The following is a 26,472-nucleotide window of genomic DNA, read 5'->3' as shown; positions in this document are numbered from 1 at the left end:
AATTCTCAATTACCGTCCTCCACTGTTTAACTCCGCAATGACAGTAGTTGTGAAAAGGCAACAAGAGCTGTGTGTGTTTAAGATCCCCAAACTCCCACCACTTTGTATGTGTTGAGGATTCTAACAAACATAAATTGAAATCGAAACTGTCCGAAGAATCTGCTCTCATCGAGTTAAGCCAGCGAGGTGGTGGCATTGCACCAAAGTCCGCACACTCAGGACGAAGAGTGCTCCCGGGGGTGGGGGGGGTGGAGAGACTGCTCTCCGCACCTGGTTTCTTATTCTCAAGGTGATGGCTATTTCGCATCAGCAGCTCCTTCTGCCGGCAAGCTCTTTGCAGCCCTTGCCTTAATGAGTGCCACTCTTCTTTCACATCTCTGCTCATCCTCAGGCGCCTTTCCGCCCAACTCCAGCCCCTCACAGCTCCATAAGTTTATATTTTCACTTTTTTGGTAGGATCTGGCCAGGTCTAACTCCCCGCCTGCGGGCGCCTCTTGTGGGCGAGTTCACCGCCATATCCTGGGCCTGCAACTGTGGTATTCAGAGATGCGGGACTAATCAAAGTGAAACAACTAGCTCGTGTTACCCTCCTCACCGCTAAACCTGCCCACTCTCTTCCAAAACGGACCCTGACATCCCGGGGAGTCGAAACTCGTTTGCATCACTGTTCAAGGCTCTTTCAGCAGTTCCGGGAAGCCGGACCCCCCGCCTCGGGGTCCCAGTCGCAAAGCTCCGCCCCTAGCTTCATGGGGCCTGCGCTCTTGGGATCCGGGCTGGGGCGTTCCTCATCAACCCATACCCCAGCGCAGGGAGCCTTCACTATTCTCTTGAGGTCGAGCCGAGTTTAGGCCCTTGGGCCCTCCCACTTTTTAGTCTCTGTAAGACTTGATACTAAAGACACAATTAAATCGTTTTATATTTGCCGTAAAGTTAATTCACGTTCTGTTTGGATTTAGCCCTCATCCAAGATAAGGGTACTGTGCCATGTTAGCCCCGCCCCCTACCGTGACACCATCCCTACGCTCGAGGCTCATTGGCCTCTTCTGCTCTATCGTCATCACGTGGCTCCGGAGGTACAACCACTCCCGGGTTCACGCCTTTCGAGAGGGTGGCTCGGCTTCCGCTGTTGCTAAGCGGCCTTGGATACCTGGTTGCAGGATGCTGGGCGGTGTCAGGTGAAGATGGTGGTTACTGGGCCTCAGGTAGGAAGAGGTGCAACTGTGATGGGCTGGCCGGGGCACTAGGGCAGCCTGGCGCTGGCGAGGATCTCGCTGGACAGTCCTGGGAACCTTTGGGCCAGTCTTACAGAAAATAGAGGTCGTCATGGGTAAACTGGACACGGATATAGGCCTGAATCTGTAGACTGGGTTCTAGTCTCCTTCGCCTCCTGCTGTGCAGATGTTCAGTGGTCCTGCTGGGTTTGAAAGAGCATTGGACAAGGACTCATAACATCCTATTCTCATCCCCTTTTCCGAGAAATACTGGTCTTAGGAATCTGTTCTAGGGCAAAAATAATGGCAAAAGCAGGAATATGTAAATTCCAGTTGTATCTGTGATGGCACAGAATTGAAGATGGTTGTGAAGGCAGTGGTTCAGTTGATTATGACATAACCATGTGACAGATTTTGAAGACTTTTCCTGTAGGAAACTGGAAAAAGCAGAACACAATATTGTATATACCCGCCGAAAACATGCACAGGGGTGGGATGAAACATGAAAAGATAGCTGTGCTGGGTTCATCGGGGCTGGGTTTTTTTGGTAACCTGACAAAATGATTTTAAAGTTAAACTGGAAAAATCAATATGTGAGACTAGCTAGGAATATTTAAAAAATAAGAGTAATAAGGGGGATTAGCTGTCCAGTATCATCAGAAATTATAACGTTGTATAGTGATAGTGATTAAAATAGTATGGAACTGAGCAGGAACTTACAGCTGGATAGAATATATCGTATTCAGAATGAAATCCAGATATTTGTAGGTGATGTTGTAAATCAGCATTGAAAAGTTGGATTGGTGTCAGACAGCTTTCTAGTAAAAACCAACAAATTCATGTTGAGCACCAACATAAATTCCAAAGGTACCAAAATTTTAAAAAATGACATAAAAATACATGAGGAAAACATCATTGGGTGTATTTATAATCTTAGCATGGTAAAAATTCTTCAAAATACATCATGCGATCCAGAAGCCCAAAAGGAAAAGATTAAAACTTTTGATTCTATTAAAATCTTCTGTGTGACCTGCAAAATTTCACCAAAGCAAACCAAAAAAGCTCCCATAAGCTACATCTAAAGACAAAGAAATTTGTGAAATTATTTGTTGAATGATTGATTAGAAGAATATTAAACCCAATAGAAAAATGAGGAGAGTGCATGAGCAAGAAAATCAGAAGAAATACAAGTGGCTAATAAACATAGCGAAAGATGGCCATCTCACTGTTTGAGAGTGCTAATTAAAAAATACTGGGGGGTGCCTATCTTACTAGAAGAGATGAAAGTGATCAGAAACAGGATTGTATTAGTATGAGTGGAAGTGAAAATTAGAATTGTTTGGAGGGCAATGTGGAAACAATTTAGCCCTTCAACAGGTAGGAATTTATTCTACAAATATGGAAAGTACACAAAAACATGCTCAGCCCTGGCTGGCGTAGCTCAGTGGATTGAGCATGGGCTGTGAACCAAAGGGTCGTTGGTTCAATTCCCAGTCAGGGCACAGGCCTGGGTTGTGGGCCAGATCCCCATTGGGGGTCATGTGAGAGGCAACCACACATTGATGTTTCTCTCCCTCTCTTTCTCCCTCCCTTCCGCTCTCTCTAAAAAATAAATAAATAAAACCTTTTTTAAAAAAAAATCATGCTCATGGATGGTTAATATTTGCAGCATTGTTTTACTAGCAAACATTTTGAAAAAAAAGATATCAATCTGTATATAACTAGTTAATAACGGTACAGCCATAAAATGGAATACTGTGCAGCACTTTAAAAAAAGTGACACCTATGTACCAACATGGAAAGATGTGAAAGATTCAGGGTTAGGTGAAAAAAGTGTGTTGGAAAATAGTGCATATGATACGATCCTATTTCGTAAATAAATCTGTAAGTTACTGTATGTATAAAAAGAATCTAGAAGACCGTACGTCCCAGTTAACAGCAGTGAGCAGTGAGGAGTCATGGTCTCCCTCGGGGGGAGGGTGATGGCGGGGCAGCGCCGTGGAAGTAGGCTGGTTGCCAGCGTTGGCCATAGGTTTCTGCAGCTATGATTATGCATTTCACTCGCAACCTTTGAGAACTGCAGAGATTTCGTAGCTAGGTTGCAGCTTTATACCCTTTCTCATTAAATTAGAAGAAGTAGACTATTTTGTTCCTCTTGGGGTCTTTTGGAGTACATTTTATTGTTTGTCTTTTTCTGGTCCCTTCTTTTTTCCGTAGGTAACCATGGAGAAGGAGCTTCGGAGCACCATTCTTTTCAATGCTTACAAAAAGGAAGTCTTTACTACCACCAATGGCTATAAATCCATGCAGAAGAGACTTCGGAGCAACTGGAAAATTCAGAGGTGACCTTGTGAATGGTTTCCCTTCCAGATAATAGCCTGCTGGTTGAAACTGAAAGTCTTTACTTTCTTATGTAAGACAGATTGTTTAGGTGGGAGGAGCTCAATACAAAGATCATTCAGAAGTAAATAAATTATTAAAGTATCTCTTTTGAAAATTGGCAATTAGCATATTATTAAGTTGTCCCCAAAGTCACAAATAAAAACTTATTGTAATTATACATATACAACTTTTTAAGAGGTGAGAGGCTTTTTCCATATTTCAGCTTGGGTTGATAGTACAGTTCAGAGAAAGGAAAAATGAGACCATGTCTCTGTTTTTGTAGATGTGTAGTTTTTTTTAGTGGGGAAGGATATGTAACCATACAAGCTGGTAGTAGAGCTGACTGCGTTAGTAGTTGAGGGATTCTTGACGCTCTAGCACAGTTTAACTTGGCTTATAGGAAGTATTTGAACAGAGGCCAGCAACCCGGGTACAAGCTTGTAGAGGGGATTCTCACTTTGGGAGAGGGGCTAGACTGGGTACCTCTAAATACTTTCATCTCTGGGCCTCTGTGGCCTCCTTTCCCATTCAGCCTAGAGACTAAAATGACTCATATGTTGGTTTAATTATGGGTCTAACACTTCTTTTAAAATCGTATTTGTAGCTTAAAAGATGAAATCACATCTGAGAAGTTAATTGGGGTGAAACTGTGGATTACAGCGGGGCCAAGGGAAAAGTTCACTGCAGCCGAGGTAAGAAATACCTGCAAAGAAGAACTGTACTGAGATGGGTAGGAGCATGGGCTCTGACGTCCTGGACTTAAATTCTTATCGATGACTTCCAGTGTTGCTTTAAGGTAATGACGTCCTCTCTCTCTTGATCGCTGAATTGTTGAGATGATTAAATGAGATAATGCGTGTAAAGTGCCGGACCTGTACTGCAGGCTAATTCAGTGTCAGCTGTACTTCTTTGCCATGTTTTTGCTTTGAAAATAGGAAAATCCCATTTTAAATCAAACCATTTATTTATTTTATTTCATGGAACAGACAAAGAATTATAAATGCAAAACCCAGAACACAAGTAACAATGTCGGCAAAGATGTAAAGAAATCGGAGCCCTTGTGCACTGGTGGTGAAAACAAACCGTGCAGCCTGAGACGGTGTGGTCGTTCCTCAAAATTAAAAGTAGAATTACATGAGCCGGCAGTCCCACTTCTGGATATACATATATCCAAAAGAACTGAAAGCAAGATCTCAAAGAGTTAGTTATTTGTATATCCATGTTTGCATTATTCACAATAGCCAAAAGGTGGAAGCGACCCAAGTGTCCACCAACAGATGAATGGATAAACAAAATGTGGCGTGTACGAGCCATGTCCAGAAAGTACCCAGCCATGTGATATAAAAAATAGAAACATTTATTGAAGAAGATACAAGGTACAAGAAACATTGTACATAGGACAGTGATGCCTCCTCAGTCCCTTTAAAATAGGCACCTTGGGACCTCACACAGTTCTCCCAGTCACCATCAGCTGCCCCATCATATTTTCCTGAATCGCATCAATGGTCTGAAATCTCTTCCCTTTCAAAGGTGATTTTAGTTTTGGGAAAAGCCAGAAGTCACAGGGCACAAAATCTCGTCTGTAGCAGGGCTGGGTCACCTGGGCGATTTGATGTTTCACCAAAAACTGCACAAGACGTGATGCATGAGTGGGTACATTGTTGTGATGAAGCTGCCAATCACCAGTTGCCCATAGCTGCAGCCTTCTCAATCATTTGGGTAGTTTCCACAGAGGAAGGTTCAGGCTTAACGCAAAATTTGATGCAGGTTTGTTGCTCTACTCAGTCATCTTGAATGTGATGGCCACACAGTACACATGCTCACTCAATGGCGTCTACCACCCCCACCGACTAGTACAGTGAAGTCATCATTGTTCCCGTGTGCGCATTCCAGTCCTCTCTCCTTGGCTGCCAGGTTACATCGATGTCGTGCAAACTGTTCTCATTATATTACCAATGGCTGGACTCTTTCAGGATAGACCTTGTATGTACGATGATTTATTATTTAGTCTTAAAAAAGAAGGCAATTCTGATACATGCTGGAAAGTAAATGAATATTGAGGACAGTATGCTAAGTGAATAAGCCAGTCACAAAAAGACAGATACTGTATGATTCCATTTATATGATGTACCTAGGGTAGTCACATTCATAAAGAGAAAATCAGAATGGTAGTTTCTGAGGAGAGAGTAGGCGCAGTTGGCATCTAGTAAGGTAAGGGCCAGGGATGCTGCTGAATGAAGGAGACCGGTGAGCTTCCTTTAGCTAATAGTTTTCCACTCTGATTCACTGTCTAGTCAACGTGGAAAATGTCCATTTAGTTTGATTGTTTTGGAGCTTTACGTTTATTTATTTTTATTGATTGATTTTAGAGAGACAGAGAAGGGGAAGAGAGATAGGCAGACATAGAGTTGTTGTTCCACTGGGTTGTGTCTTCATTGGTTGGTTCATTGGTGTGGGTGCCCTGACTGGGGGTCAAACTGGCAGCGTTGCTGTATCAGGGTGACGCGCTAACCACGTGAGCGGGCCGGCCCTGGCTGGAGCTTTGTATGTGCAGACAAGCCTGGAAGTCCTGCATAGAGTACATTTTATATCGTCTTACATACATTTATATTTAAGTGCATTATAGTTTCAAAGTGTTTACTTTTCAGGTAGTAAAGGTCTTATTCATAACGTGTTGGACGAAAGTCTTTGGGTATGTTCACAGACGGTGTTTTTCCTTTGTGTAGTTCGAAGTCCTGAAGAAGTACCTGGACGGTGGTGGAGATATCCTGGTGATGCTGGGGGAGGGCGGGGAGTCCAGATACGACACCAACATTAACTTCCTCCTAGAAGAATATGGAATCATGGTTAATAATGGTAATTATTATTGTTAATTTAATAGAAGCAGTAATTTCCTATTTATTATTCGTATTGTAGCCCCATGGGCCGACTAGGACAGTGGCCAAAGCCTTGGGCTGTGAGAGTACGTGGTCTGGTGCTCTGGCCTCACTGGTCCTCTGGACCTTCTGGGTCTGGGCTGCTTCTGTTTATAAAGTGAAAGGGATGGGACTTGAGTTCCTTTCAGGTTTAAGTCTCTAATATCACACTTATTTCTAATCTAAAATCTGTCTTCCTCTGTTTTTCCCTTAAAGATGCTGTGGTTAGAAATGTATATTATAAGTATTTCCATCCTAAAGAAGCTCTAGTTTCCAATGGAGTGTTAAATAGGTAAGCGTGTTGAAAGCAGAAATGTCTTTATAAATGACTCATCTTTCCTACATGAATCTGCCCTCCTCTCTTCTCACACGATCTTTTCCCTGGCCCTTCTATTCTCTTTTCCTTTTGTTTTATATGCTTTTATGGTATAATTTATTTTACTGTATTACTTCTCATCCATCAATTTATATTCCTATGTTTTGAAACCTCACTCCACATTCACCCTTTTGCATTTGGAATACTTGCATTTACAAGCAACAGCAAACCTTATTCAAATGGGATTAAACAATAGAGAGACTTCATTGATTCATGTAATCCAAAAAGCACAGAAATAGGGCCTGTTTTGGACAGGGATTGAATGAACATACAGGGTTCCAGTTCCACTTCTCCGTAATTCTCTGGGATCTGCTCTCCTGGCTGTGTAGGCTGAATAGGTGTGTTTTCCGATCCACCGGAACCTATAACATAAATTACGGGCTTTGGGGAAGTGGGAAATGAGTACATGAGGGGACAATATCAGGTGCCTTCTCTGAGCTTCTCCCTGTATTAAAAATGATTCCTTCCACACTTGAACTTGCTGCATGCCAGGTGCTCTGCTGGGTCAGATGATAGAGTCTAGAATACTAGACTAGAATACGGGTTAAGTACGTGAACCCATCCCTTAGGTCTCAAGAAATAGGAACTGATCCTTATACATTACTGTTAACTTTTGCAAGTTTTCCAAAAGAGATGTAGGTGTATGGTGGGTGTATACCTACCTTTAGTTACCAAGAATTGTATCTTAAAAAAAAAAAAAAAAGTATCTTGAACAAGTCTGCAAAGTCCTTGCATCTAGTGTATGCTACTAATGAATGGAGTGTGGAATTCCTAAATTTTTTTAGTTCACTACATTTTCATATTTTTCTTCAAGGGAGATGAGCCGAGCTGCGGGGAAGATGGTGCCTGGCATTGTCGACGAGGAGCGCGGTGGGAACGATGCCCAGTGAGTGTTTCTGAGGCCGGCTGCAGAACGGGCCTTGGTTGCTGCGAGGAGTTTTCTTTTCCAGAACGAAGAGTTGTTGATTACAGAAGTAATTCTCACCAGAAAGACAGTTTGAACGGTTCAGAGTATATGATTGTCTAACCCCTATGCTGTACTAACCCTGAAACTAATACAATGTAATCTCGAATGGTTAAAAAAAAGCAGAAGCAGATAGTAAAAGATATAGGTTTCTATCAAACCACACATTAAAGGAGTTTGAAGAAAATATAAAGAAAAATACATTTTTTCTGAAAAAGAAAAAAAGAAAATAGAAGTCCTTCACTATAAATCCATGCCAAACATAATCGGTCTTAACAGTATGGTATTTAGGTTTCTAGACTTTTCTACATATATAATGACTAGATAAAATTGGATTTATCTCAATTTATCTAACTAATCTTCTATTCTAGAACATTTAGGTAATTTATAATATTTTTGTTTAAAGGTTTTATTTATTTATTTTTAGAGAGAGGGGAAGGGAAGGGAGATAGAGAGGGAGAGATTGAGAAACACTGATCTGTTGCCTCATGCATGCTCCCAACCAGGGACCTGGCCTGCAACCCAGGCATGTGCTTTGGCTGGGAATGGAACTAGCGACCTTCCTGTTTGCAGGCTGTTGCTCAATCCACTGAGCCACACCGGCCAGGGCAGTATAATACTTTGCTTTAATAATACCATCTAACATTTGTCAAGCACTTGCTATGTGACAGGCATGCATTACCTCATTTAATCCTCACAACAATTCTCTAAGGTTATAGACCAAGATAAAAGAGATGAATTAACTAAGCTCAGGGACTAAGTGTCAGAATTTAGTTTTGGACCTACCCAGTGTGCTCCAGGGCCTGTACTCTTTAACTTCTGTTCCATATTGTTACTAGAAACAGCTCCATATTTGTTATTACAAATAACAAAGCACAAAGTGAACATCTTTGTATGTACAATTTTTGTGCACTTACGCTAATATTTCAATGGTTTAGATTCTTAGCATTGGAATTTCTGGGTCAAAGGTCTCCCAACTGATGCTTTGCCAAAAGTGCTGCTTGGCCGGCTTGCCCTCCAGGCAGTTTGTAGCACTGGGTCTGTGTGAACACACACCTTCTTCTCCTCTCTTGCCGTCCTGGAGTACTCTGGTGAGAATGATGTCTCTTTATTTAGCTTGCACTTCTTGGATGATTAGTAAGTGGTATGGCCTCAAGGGTCTATTGGCTGATTGTATTCTGTGAATTTCCTGTTTACTGCTTACTGCCCACTTTTCTATTGATGGTCTGTCTTATTTATAAGACCTCCATGAATTGCAAATATTTTTCCCAGTTTACATTTTTATTTTGGGGTACTTTTGCCCCATAAAAGTTGAGTGCTTTTATGCAGTTAAAGCATATTTCAAAGCTCTAGAACTAAAGTAATTTGGTACTAATGCAGAAATAGTAAAAAAGTAATAAAACAAATTAAAATCAGACCAAAAATACAAGTGGAGAATTGGGATTATTTTATTCCAAAGTGACATTTCAAATTATTGAGGCATGGATGGCATCCTTTTGATTAGCCATTTGGAAAAACATTTCCATTTTCACACCATACCCCAAAATATATTTCAGATGGATTAAAATTTAAATATTAAAAATGTAAACAAAAGAACTAAAAGAAAATATAGGTGAATTTTTTAAATAATCTTAGAGTAGGCTAGATCTTTCTTAGTATGAAACCAAGGAAGGTCATACAGGGGAAAATGTCTAACATATATAATAGAATTAAAATTCTGACATTCTGGGATCACAGTCTAAGTCTTGAGCTTCGTATTAGTTCATCCAGTTGGTGTAGGTAACAGAGCTATAGACTTGGAATTATGATGTGGTCACGGGGAAGCAGTGACAGCGGTGTTGTGGCTGAGACGAGACGCACAGACAGAGGAGTACTATGGAGGAAAGGGGATGGCGGGGCCACTCTCTCAATGGGAGAGCTCCCTGACCCTTGCCTTGACAGGCTTTTATTGGCTTAATTTGCATAGTAATACAGGGTGCATATGGAAAGCTCATCAATCATTGTCAGGCAGTAATAATCAAATAGGTAACATTCAAAGAAAGCTGAGGGCTTATTTTGAGTCAGGGTCAGACAGTTAAAGGACCATAAAACTTTGGGGAAACAAACTCATTTCATGCTTGGACCCTTATTTAAATTGAGGGTATTCATATGATCTCACCTTTAACTGGAACATAATCAATAGAAGAAAAAAGCAAACAAAATATAGCCAGAGACATTGAAGTTAAGAACAATCTAACAATAGCCAGGGGGGAGTGGGGTGGGGACAGTGGGAAGAGGGGATTACAGGAACTACTATAAAGGACACATGGACCAAATCAAGGGGGGAGGGGGGAGGTGGGGGAGGGAGGTGTGTTCAGCTGGGGTGGGGTGGAGGGATGGGGAGAAAGGGCATACAGCTGTAATTGAATAACAATAAAAATTAAAAAAATAAAAATAAAGTGAGGGTATTACCAAGCAGGTTTCAGGGGATTTTATGCATTCTTAGAACAGAGAACTTGAACAGAGGGGCTCACGCGGCACTCCAGTTCCCTTCTAACACGAGGCTTCCTCCTCCTTCCCCTCCATAGGGGCTCCTTCAGTTCTATCAGTTACAGCCCTGGGCACATGTGATTGTAAATTTACATTCATGTTTCTTAAAGAGCTTTATCGAGCTTGTGGCTAGAGTTATAGCACTTTTTGTGTTAACAAACTGAAGGGTAGAGGAATTTTTGTGTTTGATGATGAATTGCTGAAGAAATACTGGTACCACCTTCCAAAAGTTCTTAGTCATTATTTTAAGAAGCTGGAACATTTCTTTAATGTCTTTCAGGGCCCTCACCTTTGTGTTCCCTTTCGGGGCCACACTGAGCGTCATGAAACCCGCGGTGGCTGTCCTGTCCACAGGCTCCGTCTGTTTCCCGCTCAACCGACCCGTCCTGGCCTTCTACCACTCCAAGGTGCGGCCTTCCCAGAAAGGGGTGGTGTGTTGCTTCTGTTACTGCGTAGTAAAGACTTCACCGTTTCTAGAGGGATTTCACATGTTTCCTCACTGCTCTTCACAACAGGATCGCAAAGCAGTATTTCAATTGTCTACATTTTATTTGTGGGGAAGATTGATGGAGTCAGGCCTAAACGTAGCTTTATCATCCTAAATTCAAAGCATTTTCACTATAGCGTGAGGTGACTTGTATTATCACTGCTAAAATAACCTTTCACTCTGTCTATGACTCTGGGCTCTCATCTTCAATGTAAGAGGATCTGTCCAGAAAAAGGTCAAGTTAACAGACCACACCAAATAGCACAGAATTGAGGGGAGTGGGGTGGGGGAGGTGGAAGAGGGTGAAGGGGGGGGTGGTAAATGGTGATGGAAGGAGACTCGACTTGGGGTGGTGAACACACAATACAGTATATAGATGATGACTCATAGAATTGGACCTGAACCCAGTATAATTTTTTAACCAATATCACCCCAATAAATTCAATGAAAAATAAATGTTAAAAAATTGCACAGAATTGTGCTGCTGTATTTTAGTTTAGTTTATCTCAGGAAAACATATCAGAAGATTGCTCATCCAGTCCTCACTCTGGAAACCCCACAAAACGTGGGAACAGGTGGTCCCAGAGGACACAGCCCTCCTCATTATGGCCCGGTTTTGCCACTGCCTTTGAATTCCTGTTTTGCACAGTTTACCTTCATCTGTCCACTCAGACACAGAATTCACCAGCCGACCTCTCCGTTTTTCTCCAGAGACCTAGCTGTCCTCACAATCCTAACTTTTTTGTGGGATTTAGGTATCATTACCTTCCCCCGCCATACTAAATAGCTCTGACCTCATTTTATTATGAAGTAAATAAGTATCTCTGATATGTTTGCACGATAATACTTAGACAGAGTTCCTGTAGTCATTATGGTAGCTATTCTCTCCCAGACAGCTGGAAATCTTGTAAAATTAAAGTGTTATTAAATGACTGAAGGGTTGGTTTCCACAAAGTATCAGTTTATAGGCACCACACTAATGAGACACTATTTTTAAGGGACTTTTGGTGGTTGAACTACAACTATTTGAATTCTTAACTGTGCACAAAGATTTTACCTGGCTTAGTCAGTGGGTTTTCTGGAGCAGAGACTAGGCACAAAGTTTTGTGCTGAGAGTGGTACTTCCTCTGGAGCTCGGGGGCTGTCATCTGCCCGCTGCCTGGCCACTGACGGCCCGCGCTCGCCTCCCCCCGGGCCTTCTGTTCTGCCTCATAAGCCCGACCAACACTGTTTTAGTCGTTCTCGTCATATTAGTAATCTAATAGGCAAAAATATTATGATGTGTTTAAAATTCTAACACTGAAGTATTTTTTATTAACTGTTACTTCTTTTGTGAATTTTACAGGCTTGTGACTAAGTACTATTTTGGTACTTGAAAATGTCTTCAACTCTCTTTAGATTTATCTTTTTTTTTTCCTTTGCGGTTATGGTCTTTATTTGTAAGATGGTAATGGGGCAATGCCATAGAGCCAATTCACAGGGTCTTTTGTTCAAGTCAAATAGAATGTGGACGTGGCTAACATGAGATGCAGGTGTTGCTCATGTATCAGTCAGGGGCACAGCAGATGTACAGTCCTTAGTTCACCCAGGCTCGATGCCTGTGTTGGTGGCCAGAGCTGTTTCCTGCCTGGGGCACAAACAATGAAAAAATAATAGAATAGAATAGAATAGAATAGAATAGAATAGAATAGAATAGAATAGAATAGATGAAATGAGTAGCAGATCGGAGTGTGGTTATTGTCGGAGTTGATATTCCTAGACTTAAAATCCTGACGAGAACTGGCACTTATCTGTACATGAGATAGTTGCTCACTTAATTCTGACGGTAAGTGTTTGGAAACTCAGATACAAGCCGTGCGTTTGGGATCGGAGTGTCTGACACTGCTTTGTCACCTGCAGAACCAAGGTGGGAAGCTGGCGGTACTTGGCTCGTGTCACATGTTTAGTGACCAATACTTGGATAAAGAAGAAAACAGCAAAATCATGGTAAGCTTTTCTCTTTCATCACATTAATGTATAATGTGTTAAGCACGATCTTTACGTCATTAAAAACATACTGCCCAACTCGTCTATTCATTGAGAGCCAGCTGTTCAGAGCCCATCACGTGCCGCACGCTAAGAATACAGAGTTGAGCCAGGCACAGTCTCTCCTTTGAGACTATATAACACAGTGAGGGAGAGCAAGAGAGACCGAGAAGTAAATCTGGAAGAGTGTGGCAAGATTTCATTTCTAAGCATTCCTACTTGGAGCGGGAGCCGACCCTGGGGAAGTGGTGGGAGACAAGCCCAGTCAGGGTCTCATGGTTAAAGTTCAGGAGTTTGAACTTTGTGCAGAAAGCCTTGGGGAGCCCTTGTAGGGTGTTGAGCAGCCTTGGGCATAGTCAGACCTGAGTTTTAGAAAGAGCCCCTTGTGTGGAGAGTGGAAAGGAGGAGGCAGCCTGGGTCCAGTTCGGGGGCTGGTGAAGTCAGCCAGGCAAAGAGGGCGAGGACCTGAAGGAAGGTTTCGAAGGTGTGAATGAGGGGAGGGGCTGGAGGTATTTAGGAGGGGTTATGATAGGACTGGTCACTGGCTGACGTGGGGAGGGAGGTACAGCCATGGCAATTGCTTGGCAGAGTGGTGTAAAGGAGGCTTGTGAAGGACGACAGGTCATGTGTGCCAAAGGTGTACATCAATGTGATTCCGGTGACTCACTTGCTGGAAGAAGGCGTTCCCACGGAGCTTTTTCATTAGTGAAACAAAGTCCTTCAGCCTTGGAGACCTCAAGGCCCTCGGAACTCTGTGTGCTGGGACTCTGGGGTCCACATGAAGTCCAGTGTCACTAGACACGTTCTGGGGAGGTCTCAATACTCGTACAGTCTGTGTTTTAAGTTCAGACTCATATCAGCACATTTACCGGGGATTGCCTTGGGACTGGGAACATGTTTTAATCAATTCTGGCCTGTGGTTAGAGAGCAGAGTACCCTAAGATAAATTACAAATTTCCAACCTTGGCTGGTGTGGCTCAGTGGATTGAGCACTGGCCTGCAAAGCAAGGGGTCACTGGTTTGATTCCCAGTCAGGGCACATGCCTGGGTTGCAGGCCAGGTCCCCAGTAGAGGGTGCGCAAGAGGCAACCACACATTGATGTTTCTCTACTTTCCTTGCCCTCTGTCTAAAAATAAATTAATAAAATCTTTTAAAAAAATTATAAATTTCTGATGATAGAAGTGATACTACAGTGAGGAAAACTTATGTTTTTATATGATTTCACAAACAGGAAGGTGGCTACCCTCATTTGAATCACTGGTTCACTTTTTCTTTATTGATGTAATTCTCTATCCCTGCTTTCCTCTTTCTCCAATAACCAAGTATTTAATTTCAGTTTATTTTTTTTCATCCAGGATGTTGTTTTCCAGTGGCTTACAACAGAAGACATTCACCTAAACCAGATTGATGCGGAGGACCCAGAGGTAGGAGGTTGTAAATCATTAAAAAAACACTTTTTTTTTAAGTTTTTTAAAATATATTTATTGATTATGCTATTAAAGTTGTCCCGTTTCCCCCCTTCACTCCACTCCATCCTGCTCACCCCCTCCCTCCCACATTCCCCCCCTATAGTTCATGTCCATGGGTCATACATAGAAGTTCTTTGGCTTCTACATTTCCTACACTATTCTTACCTTCCCCCTGTCTATTTTCTACCTACCATTTATGCTACTTATTCTCTGTACTTTTCCCCCCTCTCTCCCCTCCCACTCCCCTGTTGACAACCCTCCATGTGATCCCCATTTCTGTGGTTCTGTTCCTGTTCTAGTTGTTGGCTTAGTTTGCTTTTGGTTTTGTTTTAGGTGTGGTCGTTAATAACTGTGAGTTTGCTGTCATTTTACTGTTCATATTTTTAAAAACACTTTTAAATGAAACCAGGCTCACCTTCTCAACACCACTTCTAACAGTTCCGAGGGAATAAATATTTCTTACTTTGCTAGATGGCAAGGTGTGATGCTTTTAGGGGAGATGAAAGCTGTCTTGTAAAAAATAGTAAATTCTATAATTTATTGGCATGGGAACCTCTGTCTATATATGTATATGTATATATTAATCGGAATTTAAAATATGGTCCCTGGCCCAAACTTTCAAGATCAAAATATGTAGGGAAATACTTCTTTCAGAGATACGTAAGCTATAAAAATAATTTCTTCATGAAGAAACAAAGATCATCTGAATTGAATTTTTTTTTAAGATTTTATTTATTTATTTTTAGAGAGAGAAGAGGGAAAGAGAAAGAGGGGGAGAGAAACATCAGTCAGTTGCCTCTTGCAGGCCCCCAACTGGGGACCTTGCCTGCAACCCAGGCATGTGCCCTGACAGGGAATTGAACCAGTGACCTTTCAGTGCACGGGCCAGGGCTCAATCCACTGAGCCGCACCAGCCAGGGCTGAATTGAATTTTTAAACTATAATATTGTTGCCTTTGGGAATAACAATCCTAAAGGTATTATGACAATATTTATCAGACTAGGGAGAGCGATAAACGCTGGACTAGGAACCAGTAACCTGGGACCTTAAGCAGGTTGTTTTCGTACCTTTCGTATCCTAGTTTTCTAGGGAACACTAGCACCTTTGCTGTCTGCCTCGCAGGATGATTGTGAGGCCTAAATTCATAGACGTAAACGTATTTATTAAACTAGAAGGTGCAAAAGGTGCCGTGCATCTCTGTAATGCATTTTTTTAAACTTTTGTAATTACTGTATACTAGACACTATATATCATATACTTCCACCTAAACCACCTTATTTAAGCTTCACAAAAGCCCTTGGGAGGCGGGAGGTGTTAAACTCATTTTATGATGAAGAAACGAAAAATCTGTGAGATTGCCATGTGCTCCAGACTCAAGCAAATACAGGGCCAGGACCCAAATCCAGGTCTCCTGATTCAGCTCTGCTCCTTACCCTCTGAAATGTCGGGAAAATGATTTCCTGGGAGTTGTCAGTTCTGGAAGCAGGAGGTGGGCAAGAAGGCCCTCAGAAATGATGGCTTCCCCTGATTGCTACCTTCCTCAGCTAAAGACATGGCCACCCAGAGGCTGACGCAGGTTAGGAAACAGGAGAGTCCCATGTCTAAAGCATTAACTATGTGGCTGTTTTGCTTAAATTCTTCCTGAAAAGTGATGGAAGCCCCCCAAATAAAAGAATTGGGGTATAGCTAGGAATTCACTTTTCTGATCTCACGGGACCCAGCTCTGAGTGGACGGATCTTTGGCAGCTGCCAACCCCAGTTCAAGTGTCGTGGGTCGAGGGACTCAGCACTGAGACGCTGCCTCTGCTCCTGTTCTGGGCGTCTGCCTTGCGCCTGCTAAGTGTCTGTCATTCCTGTTTTCTAGCTGAGGAAACTGCAGTAAGCAAGCTCTGGAAGGTCCCGCTTACGTTGGTACCTGGCCGAGCCGTGGTTAATGCCATGTCAGGCTGGCTCTGGAGCCTGTGCCTTTTCTCTGTCACTCACGTGTGACACTGGACTGGTTCAGAAGGGACGTGGCGGAAAGCCAGAGGAATACAGTGTGGTTAAGCCTTTCTCTCAAACGCACAGGCTCATGTGTCTCCCAGGTGTGAGTCCTGGCGAGACCAGTGCTCTGTGTCTTAAGGCTTCGCAAAGTGAAAGGCTGGGTCCGGTAGCGTTGCAAAGCGAGAAATTCCCAAAACCTGAACTTCCTGTGGTTTCAGATCAAATCTTGTTACACCCAAATGGGTTTCAAGCCCAGACAATACAGTTCAGTTTCAAATGATGTGTAAGAAAGTCAAACGGTAGCTTAGTAAAGAGTAGTTGAAGGAATTTACGTAACCAGCTTTAACCTCAAAACCTGCTGGGCAGTCGTGAAAAGCGGTGGTCTGAGTTTCTGTCTGGGCACATGAGGCCGTGATGGTGTCCGGGACGGGAGCCTGTGGCAGGCCTCTGTGCGGAGACGAGGGTCGGCCCAGGCCCGTGGGTGGGCGTGCCACCCAGCACTGATCCCCATGCTGCGTCCTGGCACAGTCCCTGCCCTTGATTTCCCTCTCACTGTCACCCCATGTCACTGAGGGGGTTGAAGGCTCTCAAACAGCCACACGTTACAGGGAAGAGCTGTGACTTGTATGCTCCTCCCTCGTTTCTTGTCTACAAAAAGTTTGAGGATTGGAGTTTCTGGCCCTTGGGATAGAGAAAAAAGGTGAGCCTGTTGGCCTTCTTTCTGGAATGCTCAGGTGTGTCTCCTCGAGTGCTGGTGCTGGAACGTGGGGGACGCTCTGTTACAGGTGACTTCAGAGGACCGGTTTTCCAACCATCACCAAGTTGGCCTTGTTAGAATCAAGGCCAGCTGCAGCTCAAAGGGCGATTAGGAAGAGTTCTTGTTGCCAGCATGCATTTATTTAAATTTAAATTAATTTTTGAACTGGTAATGCATTCACATAGTTTGGAATTCGAAAGCACGTACAATAAATAGTCTTCCTTCTCTCTTTCCCCAGCCACTTTGCTCCCTCCCCAGGGACAGCAATCCTAGCAGTTTCTGGTATGTGTAGATACACTGTCCAGCACCTCACTTTTTAAAATGACCCGTATGTCCTAGAGATGTTTCCTATCTATACATAAAGAGCTTCTTTGTTTGTTTTGTTGTTTTTTAAGGTAGTGTTTTCCCTTTGCACTGTAGTATATTTGACCATCCTCCAGTTGCTGGGCATTTAGGTTTTCCTACTCTTTTACTGTTACCAACACACAGCACGCACCATCATGGAGGGCTCTCCACAGTGCTGGGTGCACGTCCTTGGCTGGGCGAGAAGGGCTGGGATCCAGTGTCCAGGTTGGGGGTTGGCGGTGCTGGGGCCACCGGGTTCGCACGTGTGATGGGAGAGAAAGCAGAGTGTGCGGCCCAGATGCTAGTGGGTGGGTAGAGGTTGCAGTAGAAGCTTGTGGACTTTCTTTTACGATTGCCTCTGTTTTCTCACTGAAACAGAAAATAAGGTCATTGGCTAAAGTTAAAGAAAGAAGAACCACCTTAGATGGTTGAAGTGACAAAAGGAAGGCGAGGATAGGAGAATGGGAAAGCAAATGGACTGGGGGAATATTATTGATTGCTGAGCCCATGAGGTCGGCGATCGTGAAGTTAAACGCCGACCGGTCAGCATGATGGCGGTGTGCCTCTCCCACCGTGTTCCTCGGGCGGGTGACTACGGGCATGAGTAATTGGAGAGGTGGATTTAGCCAGCGCTGGGGCTGAGCCAAGGGACTTTCATTTCTCTTTCCACATGAAGTGGCTTAGTCAAGGTTCAGTTGTCAGCGATCGTGAATGGTGAACTCTCTTGGCAAGAGAATGTAAGTATTGCAGATTTAGACCTGAGATGCTGGCAACGTGACCCATTGAATTCTCGTTTCTGGCTTGCTGAACGGAACCTCTTGTGGCTTTCAGATCTCCGACTACATGATGCTGCCCGACACAGCCACCCTGTCAGAGCGGCTTCGGGTATGTCTCCAGGAGGGCGAAGAGAACCCACGAGACTTCACCACCCTCTTCGACCTGTCCATTTACCAGCTGGATATCACCTCCCTCACCAAGGTCATCAAGTCAGTACCTGTGGCACTCTGCTCTGAGTGTTTGGTTTGGAAACGTGAGCCTCAGCACGGGGCTGCAGGTCATGGCCAGAGTGGTACGCAGACGTGCTCTCAGCTCTGTGATGAGGTTGGCAGCGAGAGCTGGGGCATTGCAGGGGGGCGGGCATTGGCGCAGGGGGAATGGCCTCCATGCTCCTAGCCCTTACTGTTTCAGGTGCTGTATCAGGCAGCTTGTTCCACTTTGCCTAGGACTTTCGTGGTTTTAGCACAGACAGTCCCACGTCCCAGGCATCCTCTTGTTAAACCCAGGTGGTCAGTCACCCTCTTTCCCTTAATACTTTCAGTGGTCCTCTGAGTTACCTGTTTCATTTCCAACTGAGGAAACAGGTTTATTTTATTTTATTAGAGAGCTAGGAAGGGTTGGGGGAGAGAGAGAAGAACATCAGTTAGTTGCATCCCACATGCACCCTGACTGGGGATCGAACCCACAACCTAGGCATGTGCCCTGACTGGGAACTGAACACCCAACCTTTTAGTGTAGGGGACGACGCCCCAACCCATTGCGCCTCACCAGCCAGGACAGGAAACATGTTTAAAGGGGGAGGGTATCCTCCCAAGGTGGGAGCCGGGATTTCAAACCCGGCTTGAATGACTGTCAAGCCAGGGCTCTACCCTGTTTCACTGTCCGCTTTGTTGTTGTTTTCCATCCCTAATGACAGGAACAGGGACCAAACTTACGAGTGTCTTTGGCCTGGCATGGGATCCACCTCTGGATAAACTAGAGGCTGAGGGTGCAGCTCTAGATGTTTGTCTGACTTCCTATCCCTATACTTGCGTTCTCAAGCTCAGCGAAGACAGAGCTCCTGCTGTACCTAAAGAGTGTGGTTTTACAGAGCGAACAGACGAAAACCGTGATACAAGGTTTTTACAGTAATGCTAAATGGGAAATATAAAACTGGAGGCTGTGCGCATAATGAGGAAACAGAGTTGGATTCTGACTGGGGCGAGCAGGGAAGGCTTTGTGGAAGAGGGCCCTTTTAGGCAGGTGTTGATCATTTCAACAGACATTTCCTGGGACCTTGTGTCTGCTGGGCACTGTGCTGGGTGCTGCGCGTTAAGGGGTGGGAAGGATTTCAGGGCACAGGTGGGGATGTTGGGAGTGAGCATTCTGCAGTGACGTAGCTCGTATGAGCAAAGCCCCAAGTAGGCACACATGCAGGTGTGTCCGGGCAAGCACATTCATTCCTAATGGCCCTTGGAGCTGCAGTTAGCCTTGACTCCTAACAAGGCCAACTTGGTGATAGTTTAAAAGTGAGTCCTCTGACATCACCTGCAACGTAGTGTCCCATGTTGCCTAGCACCTGCACTGGAGGAGACACCTGAGCACGGCTTCAGTACAGTTCAGCACAGTCAACTCTGACCGTGGACGGAGAGCAGGAAATCATGGCTGGGATGGCTAGGGCTGGGACTCTGCAGCAGGAACCTTTGTGTGTGCGCACGTGCGTGTGTGCAGGTGGTGGGACCTGTAGCTTAGAACTGCCCCTAATGACATTGCCTTCTGGGTAGACTTGAACGGCTCCTGGTCAAACGGCCTCTGGTTGGTAAGGATTGGCCAGGTCTGAGTTCTGATTTTGCCTTTGTCGCTTCTTAACCATGTGACCTCAGGAAGCTACTTCATCTCTACACCTCTGTTTCCTCCTCCGCAAGAGACTATGCTCACTTTCCAGGGTTGTTTTGAGGATTAAATGAAATCAACTGAAGTGCCTGGCAGAGAGTCAGGCACAATATGTGGCATTTAGTAGGTGCTCAATAGAGTTACTTCTCTTCCCTCCACGGGGATCTTCTGCTCATTACAAGGAAAGATTCCCCCCAAGCTCCAGGGAGCAGTAGAGGAGGTAACAGCAATAAGACCAGCCGGTCACCTATCTGCAGTCACGGACCTCTCTCCTTTGTGAAATCACTTACACTGCTTTCGTGAAAGCAGATGAGACCTTTGTTCATACCCATTGGCATTTGCTTGTTTAGCTTAATTGTGAAAGGCCAGTCAGGTGAGTGTATTTTAATTTGCCTCATTTCCAGAGGAGTTCAGCCAATTCACACAATTCTGAATCAGTGTTCATTGGGTAAAAATAAACAGGCTATTCAGGAGAAGCTTGGTATGGATGCGGAAGGACTTTCCCTTGCAGTTCTCGGTAAAGTCACGCTGTCCAATACAGTAGAGAAGATTCACGGAAGGGGGATTACGTTGCACGTAAGGACACATTTTCACGTGTTTTCCTACAGAAGTGCTGAACCACCTGGCTGGGTGGAGAAGAGCACAGTGTGATTGGTCAGATGCTCTTCGCACAGGGTCTCATCTTGATCCCCGCTTTTTTATCTCATCACCAACACAGGGCTTATGAACAGCTAAACGTGAAACATGAGCCTCTCCAGCTCATCCAACCTCAGTTTGAAACGCCGCTGCCAGCCCTTCAGCCAGCGGTGAGTGGGTGTGCTTGGGGGATCCCACTGCAGAACCCCACCATTTGCCCTTCCCTTGCCAGCTGGGCACCCCCCCGCCGCCCCTGCCCCATGCGTCTTTCTGTATGCCATCTGTGCCACTCCTCGCGGAGGCTCCTTTCTCTGCCTCTTGTCAGGCACAGGGACCAGAAGTACTGGCATCCTACTGGGACTTCCCATTGGTGCAGTTCCCAACTGAGAAATCAAGGCCATGGGCCTTTCTGGCTTTTAAACGTGTTGCATCTCGTGGGGTTGGAGGGCACCAGTGAGAATTCTGGGCAAACAAGAGGAAAAGTGTGTGCTGCGGTTTCCTAGGCAATAGAGCCTCAGCGCCATTGCACAGTCCCCTCAGCCCAGGGCGAGCTCCTGTGCACAGAGGGCATTTCCCAACATTCCAGTCCAGTGGTTACTCGCTTGTCTTCAAAACTGTCTTATCCTGCCACCTTCTGGAATATTCTGAGCCATTTGGTTTCCTCTTGGTAGCTTGAAATTGGAAGTATTTACATCACAGAAAATCACAAATGCTGTAGATCAGGTCTTTGTTTTGAGAGCAGATAGTTAAACATTAGTCGGCACACCACTGACTCATACCTGCGAATTTTGGCTCCCAAGTTTAGCGCTTTCTACACTAATGTACATCTCCTTCCCCAGTTTCTGTCCCTAAAGAGCTCGTGATTGCAAACATTGTACAGTCAAATGTTCACCACAGATACGCCTAATAAGCTTTGTCTGCTTGCACAGTTAATGGGCGCTGGAATGTCAGCATGGTCAGGTTGGTGGTGTGGTCAGAGCTGGCTCCGCTTGCTTGTTTACAGTGGGCTGGTGTCCTGCTTGATGTGGCCTGACGGGTTGGGGCAGGAGGAGGTGACGGGCATTCCGGTGGCTCGTCCCAGGGAAGGGCTGAGTTGGCCTCTCATTTCCCTTAGGTCTCATCACTGTTGGTTCGGTTTGGTTGCGCTCTCCTGTGACAGAACTTATTTCCTTTCAGGTTTTCCCTCCCAGCTTCAGGGAGTTGCCCCCTCCTCCGCTGGAGCTGTTTGACCTGGACGAGACGTTCTCCTCTGAGAAGGCGCGGCTTGCTCAGATCACCAATAAGTGTAAGTTTGTCTTCTTTTGTGAGTTTTATTTAATTGGTTACTTCTGAGATTTGCTGTGAGAGAAAGTTTAGCGTTCATTTAGGGAGAACAAAATATGAACGGGAATATAAAGTTACAGTTTTTGTTCATGTAAACGATGACTTTCTCTCCAGTCCAGTTAGCTCAGTGAGTCAGGTCATGGAGCTGAGCCGAAGCCGCAGTCTCAGCTGATGTCCCTGCAGGTCCTGAGTTCTGACCTGTTGAGTGACCCGAGAGTGAATTCGGAACTTGCTGCCACTGGTGCCAAGGTCTCTAGGTCACTAGTCGGGAGCAGTTCAATAGGAGAGTGGAATCGGGGCCAAATGAATTATGGAGACTTCAGAGTGGGTCCTTCAGAGGGGTCCCAGAAGGAGCCAACCACGCCCACCTTGACCTTGATCAGAAGCTTGACGTGTGGAAGAGGAAATGAGGCCCAGGCCACACAGCTGCCTGGTGAATGGCACCCCTGGCTCTCTGTCCAGTGCTCCCTGACGTGCCCCGCTGCCAGCACAGCAAATGGGCCTGCACACAGGTGCTGAGAGGCATAAAATTAACCATTTTGAGGCAGAGACCCCACTCCTGAGAGTGTAAGGGGATAAAAGAAGGCATACAGACGACTACTACGTTATTTACTTAGCAAATAGAGTACAGTTGGGAATGGCTCTAGTGGTCCCTAGCAGGGGGGTGGTAGTAAACCGCCACATTCAGTCGATGGGGCAACATGCAGTCATTCTAAAAGAGGTTTACAAAGGCTGGGGAGTGGCACCCATAGACTTTAAGCGAGAGTCCTAAGTGAAGGAAGCAAGACAGAAAACTGCACGACCAGTAGGTTCCCAGCTGTGTGAACAGCACCTGCGTGTCCCCAGAGACCAGAAGGGAGTGTGCGAAAATGAAAATCGTGTAACGCAAAACACCTTTCCTGCCTCTCTGTTCTGCGCCAGGCCCTATGGTAGGTGCTGAGTAGTCAAAAATTGGCAGACCCAGAGGTTGGTTAGTCCAGTAGTAATAATGGACCTGGAAGGATCAGATGCTGTGACCCAGCATTTCCAGTTCTAGCAGTTCACCCCACAGAAATCCTTGTAGAAATGCAAAACGAGAAAGATTTAGCCATAGAGATTATTAATTGTAGCATCCAAAAAATGGGCAACAGTCTGGTGGTCCATCAGTACACAGATTGCTTAAAAAATACGAAATTAAGTAGGATATTGTACATCTGTTAAATGGAAGATGTAGAACATAAGCTTTGACATGGGATGTTCACGTGACATGGTTACATGATGAAGGCAACTTCCAGAACTGTCTCCACCTGATCCCACTGCTTACACATATGTAAATATGTAGGCATCATGTGGCAGTAATTATCCTACATAGTACTGGTGGGGATAGAGGTAGTGTGAGAGATTTTTCAGCTGTATGGTTTGAATATTTTAATAAAAATCTAACATTTCTGTCATAACATTCAAAAAGACAAACCGGCCCTGGCCAGTGAGGCTCAGCAGTTGCAGTGCCGCCCTGTAGCCGAGAGGCTGCAGGCTCGTCCCTGGCCCCGGGCACAGGCGCGTGTGCCCCGGTCTGGGCGCGTACCGCGTACCGCGGCAGCAGGGTGATGCTCCTCTCTCGGCGATGTCTCTCTCTCCTTCACACTGTCTCTCTAAAAACGCAAATGAAAATGTCCTCAGGTGAGGATGAAAAATAAATAAAATAAAAAGAGAAAAGGCAAGTCAGAGGGGGAAGGAAATTACAGTGTAAGAAGGGCAGTAATGGCTGTTTGTCCTTGAACATGGGGCTTTTGGGGTGGCTTTGCAGCGATAGGCTGTTGATGGAATTATGGGTGATTTTTTTTCTTCTTTCATTTCCTTGTCTATAATATTGCTGCAATAAATGCTCTTTAAAGTACCCACATGCCCTTCTCAAAACGGTCCTTGCTGCATTCGGAGAATGGGACTTGATTTCTTACTGGTGGTGGTTCTTTGTAATGCAGGAATGCTGGATCGGGGAACAGGAGAGCCAGGGCTAGTCCAGCTTTATTCTCATTGGGAGCGTCATGCTTTTGTCCTAATTTATAAAAGCAGTGCACGAGAGATCTTTATAGTGTGTCCTGTGGCCACTTCGCCCTAGGAAGTGGTAAGCAACCTTAAGAGATGCAGGAATCTGACAGGGGTGCCTAAATCACAGTAAGTTCATACTTAGGGAAGGGCAGAAGGTGAGTGTTAATCTAACTGGCCTGATTGTGCTTAGGTACCGAAGAAGACCTGGAATTCTACGTCAGGAAGTGTGGTGACATTCTTGGAGTAACCAGTAAACTCCCAAAGGACCAACAAGACGCCAAACACATCCTCGAGCACATCTTCTTCCAAGTGGTGGAGTTCAAGAAGTTGAACCAGGTACAGAGCCCAGGAGGACTCGCTGATGTGGGAGCGGCGGCATCACCCATAAACTGAGCTGTGTGCCGTTCATTCATTCTGCAAGTATTTATTAAGTGACCAAGCGAGCAAAACAGTCCCTGCACTGATGGAACTCCCATTCTAGCTGAAGGAGACAGTAACCAGTAAACAGATAAATCAGTCACACGGTATGCTGGGAGACAAGCAGCGCTACGGGACAAAACAAGCAGAGCAGGGTTAGGGGATCGGCGTGCTGCGTGTGGCAGTCTTGAACGGGGTGGTCGGGGAGGCCTCACAGCAAAGCCGGGACTGCAGCCAAGACTTGAAAGTGTTGCAGGATTTAGCTGGGGGACAAGTGCCCCAGGCAGAGGGAAGACCTGTGCAAAGTCCCTAGGGCTGCGCTTTGCCTGGCATGTGTGAGGAACAACAGTGACATCACTGTGTCTAGAGAGAACTGAGCCAAGACCGAGCAGTGGGACGTGAGATCAGCACTTCATGTCCGAGTCCATCTCTCTCCAGACTAAGGACCAGCTACTTTGACGTTATGCCTGGCTTTCATTTTGTTTATACCTTGACAGGATTTCTCACATTAAACGCCAGTCACTGTTGTTAAATGGGCATTTGTACACCACTGATGAAGGAATAAACTGGTCTTACTTTTCTGGAGATATTCTTAAAAATAGTATTCAAAAGCCCTAAAAAGGTATATACCTTCGACCCAGCAATTCTAACCTCAGAGTATTTCTTAGTGGTGTAATCTGGGTGTGTATAGATGACCCCCTGCATTCTCAGTGCACAGCACTGTTTTACTAGAGTAAATGAGATCATCAGTAGGTGAAGTACCTAGGGTGCATCCACTAGATTAAAAATAATTAGAAAGAGTGTTAAGGATTGTGAAGACATTCACGGGGTGGGGGGGAGTTAAAAACCAGTAGAAAGAGAGTCCGTTTTTCTTCATATGTATATTTAGGAATTTGGATGCTGAGTGGAAAGACTAGTTAGGGTCTGAGCCTTCGCTGGCAGGGGCTGGCACGGCCATGTGCTCATACTGTACGCCTCCTGTGTGCCGGGCACAGTGCTGGGTGTCGGGGCTCTGTCAGTGAGCGAGATGCACGCGGTCCTTGCTGTCTCGGAGCTGTGGGAGTGTGTGGGCATTTACGGTGCTCTGAGGTAAATGCGCGGATGACGTCCAGGGCCGAGGTGTTCGTGTAATGCCTGCTCAGCACTGAAACGTGGGGTGGGGGCTCAGGTAGATTCCCAAGAGCACTTATCCCGGTAGCAAGGCAGGCACAGGCCCCCAAGGCCAAGGGGAGAAGTCTGGGGGTCTTTGCATCAATGCCTGCAATGGTATTTACTCCCTATATCCTGGCGGGTGATGGGCAGTGGTCAAAAGCCCTGTCCGGTTAGTGAAAACTTGACCCTTGGGCTGGATTCGGCCTTAAAGCCAGGGATAACCTATGTGTCCCAATTAATGATGATTCAGAATCTCTAATCAAGTCCAAAACACTGACGATCACATATCAGACTTTGCGCTGAAATACTAAATTCTGCCTTATTCCCTCATCCAGGAACACGACATTGATACAAGTGAAACCGCACTCCAGGATAATTTCTGAGGATCCTGCCTCTTGAAGCATTTTCTGCCTCCTGACTTGCCAACTGCTTTTCAACTGTTCCCCAACTCCTTTATCAAAGTTGTCTCTCTCTCCTTTCTACTAGGAGCTATGTGAGGTTTGTGTATCTTTTGTAGTGCCCAGATAGGTAAAACATTTCTAACTTAAAAGAGCCTTCTGTAAGATATGTTCTGTTTTTTTCTAAATTAAATCTGATTGAATCTGTACTTTATAATATATGAAATAGTGTTTCACTGAAGTCTTTTCTTTCAACGCTAGTTCTGGAATTGAGTCTCTTTTACCAAAGGCATAAATTACTCTCGAGCTTGTGCATACTGTACAGCTTTTGGACTAGTTCAAAAGGATGCAGTCCCTTTGCCCCACTGCTCCTAATGGAAAAAACACAACAGTAGGTGGACATCTTCCTTACATATCCAGCTGCC

At 45.0% G+C, this 26,472-nt stretch overlaps 1 protein-coding gene across 2 annotated transcripts; it reads left to right on the top strand.

Annotated features, from left to right (window-relative positions):
• Nucleotides 1-1,072: 1,072 nt before the first annotated feature.
• Nucleotides 1,073-26,254, top strand: IFT52 (intraflagellar transport 52). 2 transcript variants are annotated; one of them, XM_024559433.4, is made up of 14 exons: nucleotides 1,073-1,202; nucleotides 3,429-3,553; nucleotides 4,198-4,285; nucleotides 6,320-6,449; nucleotides 6,725-6,800; nucleotides 7,699-7,770; nucleotides 10,658-10,784; nucleotides 12,764-12,850; nucleotides 14,246-14,314; nucleotides 18,276-18,430; nucleotides 20,812-20,899; nucleotides 21,906-22,014; nucleotides 24,271-24,416; nucleotides 25,985-26,254. In XM_024559433.4, the coding sequence occupies exons 1-14, from the start codon at nucleotides 1,182-1,184 to the stop codon at nucleotides 26,030-26,032; spliced, it is 1,341 nt and encodes a 446-aa protein (XP_024415201.1). In that variant the 5' UTR covers nucleotides 1,073-1,181; the 3' UTR covers nucleotides 26,033-26,254. The 2 variants fall into 2 exon arrangements, with proteins under 2 accessions (XP_024415201.1, XP_024415202.1); XM_024559434.4 differs by having other exon boundaries at nucleotides 1,092-1,175.
• The last annotated feature ends 218 nt before the right edge of the window (nucleotides 26,255-26,472 follow it).

This window comes from Desmodus rotundus, chromosome 6, assembly GCF_022682495.2.
Source record: "Desmodus rotundus isolate HL8 chromosome 6, HLdesRot8A.1, whole genome shotgun sequence".
Lineage (NCBI taxonomy): Eukaryota > Metazoa > Chordata > Mammalia > Chiroptera > Phyllostomidae > Desmodus > Desmodus rotundus.
Note: the sequence above shows the minus strand (reverse complement) of the source record. Positions and strands in the feature narration are given on the sequence as shown.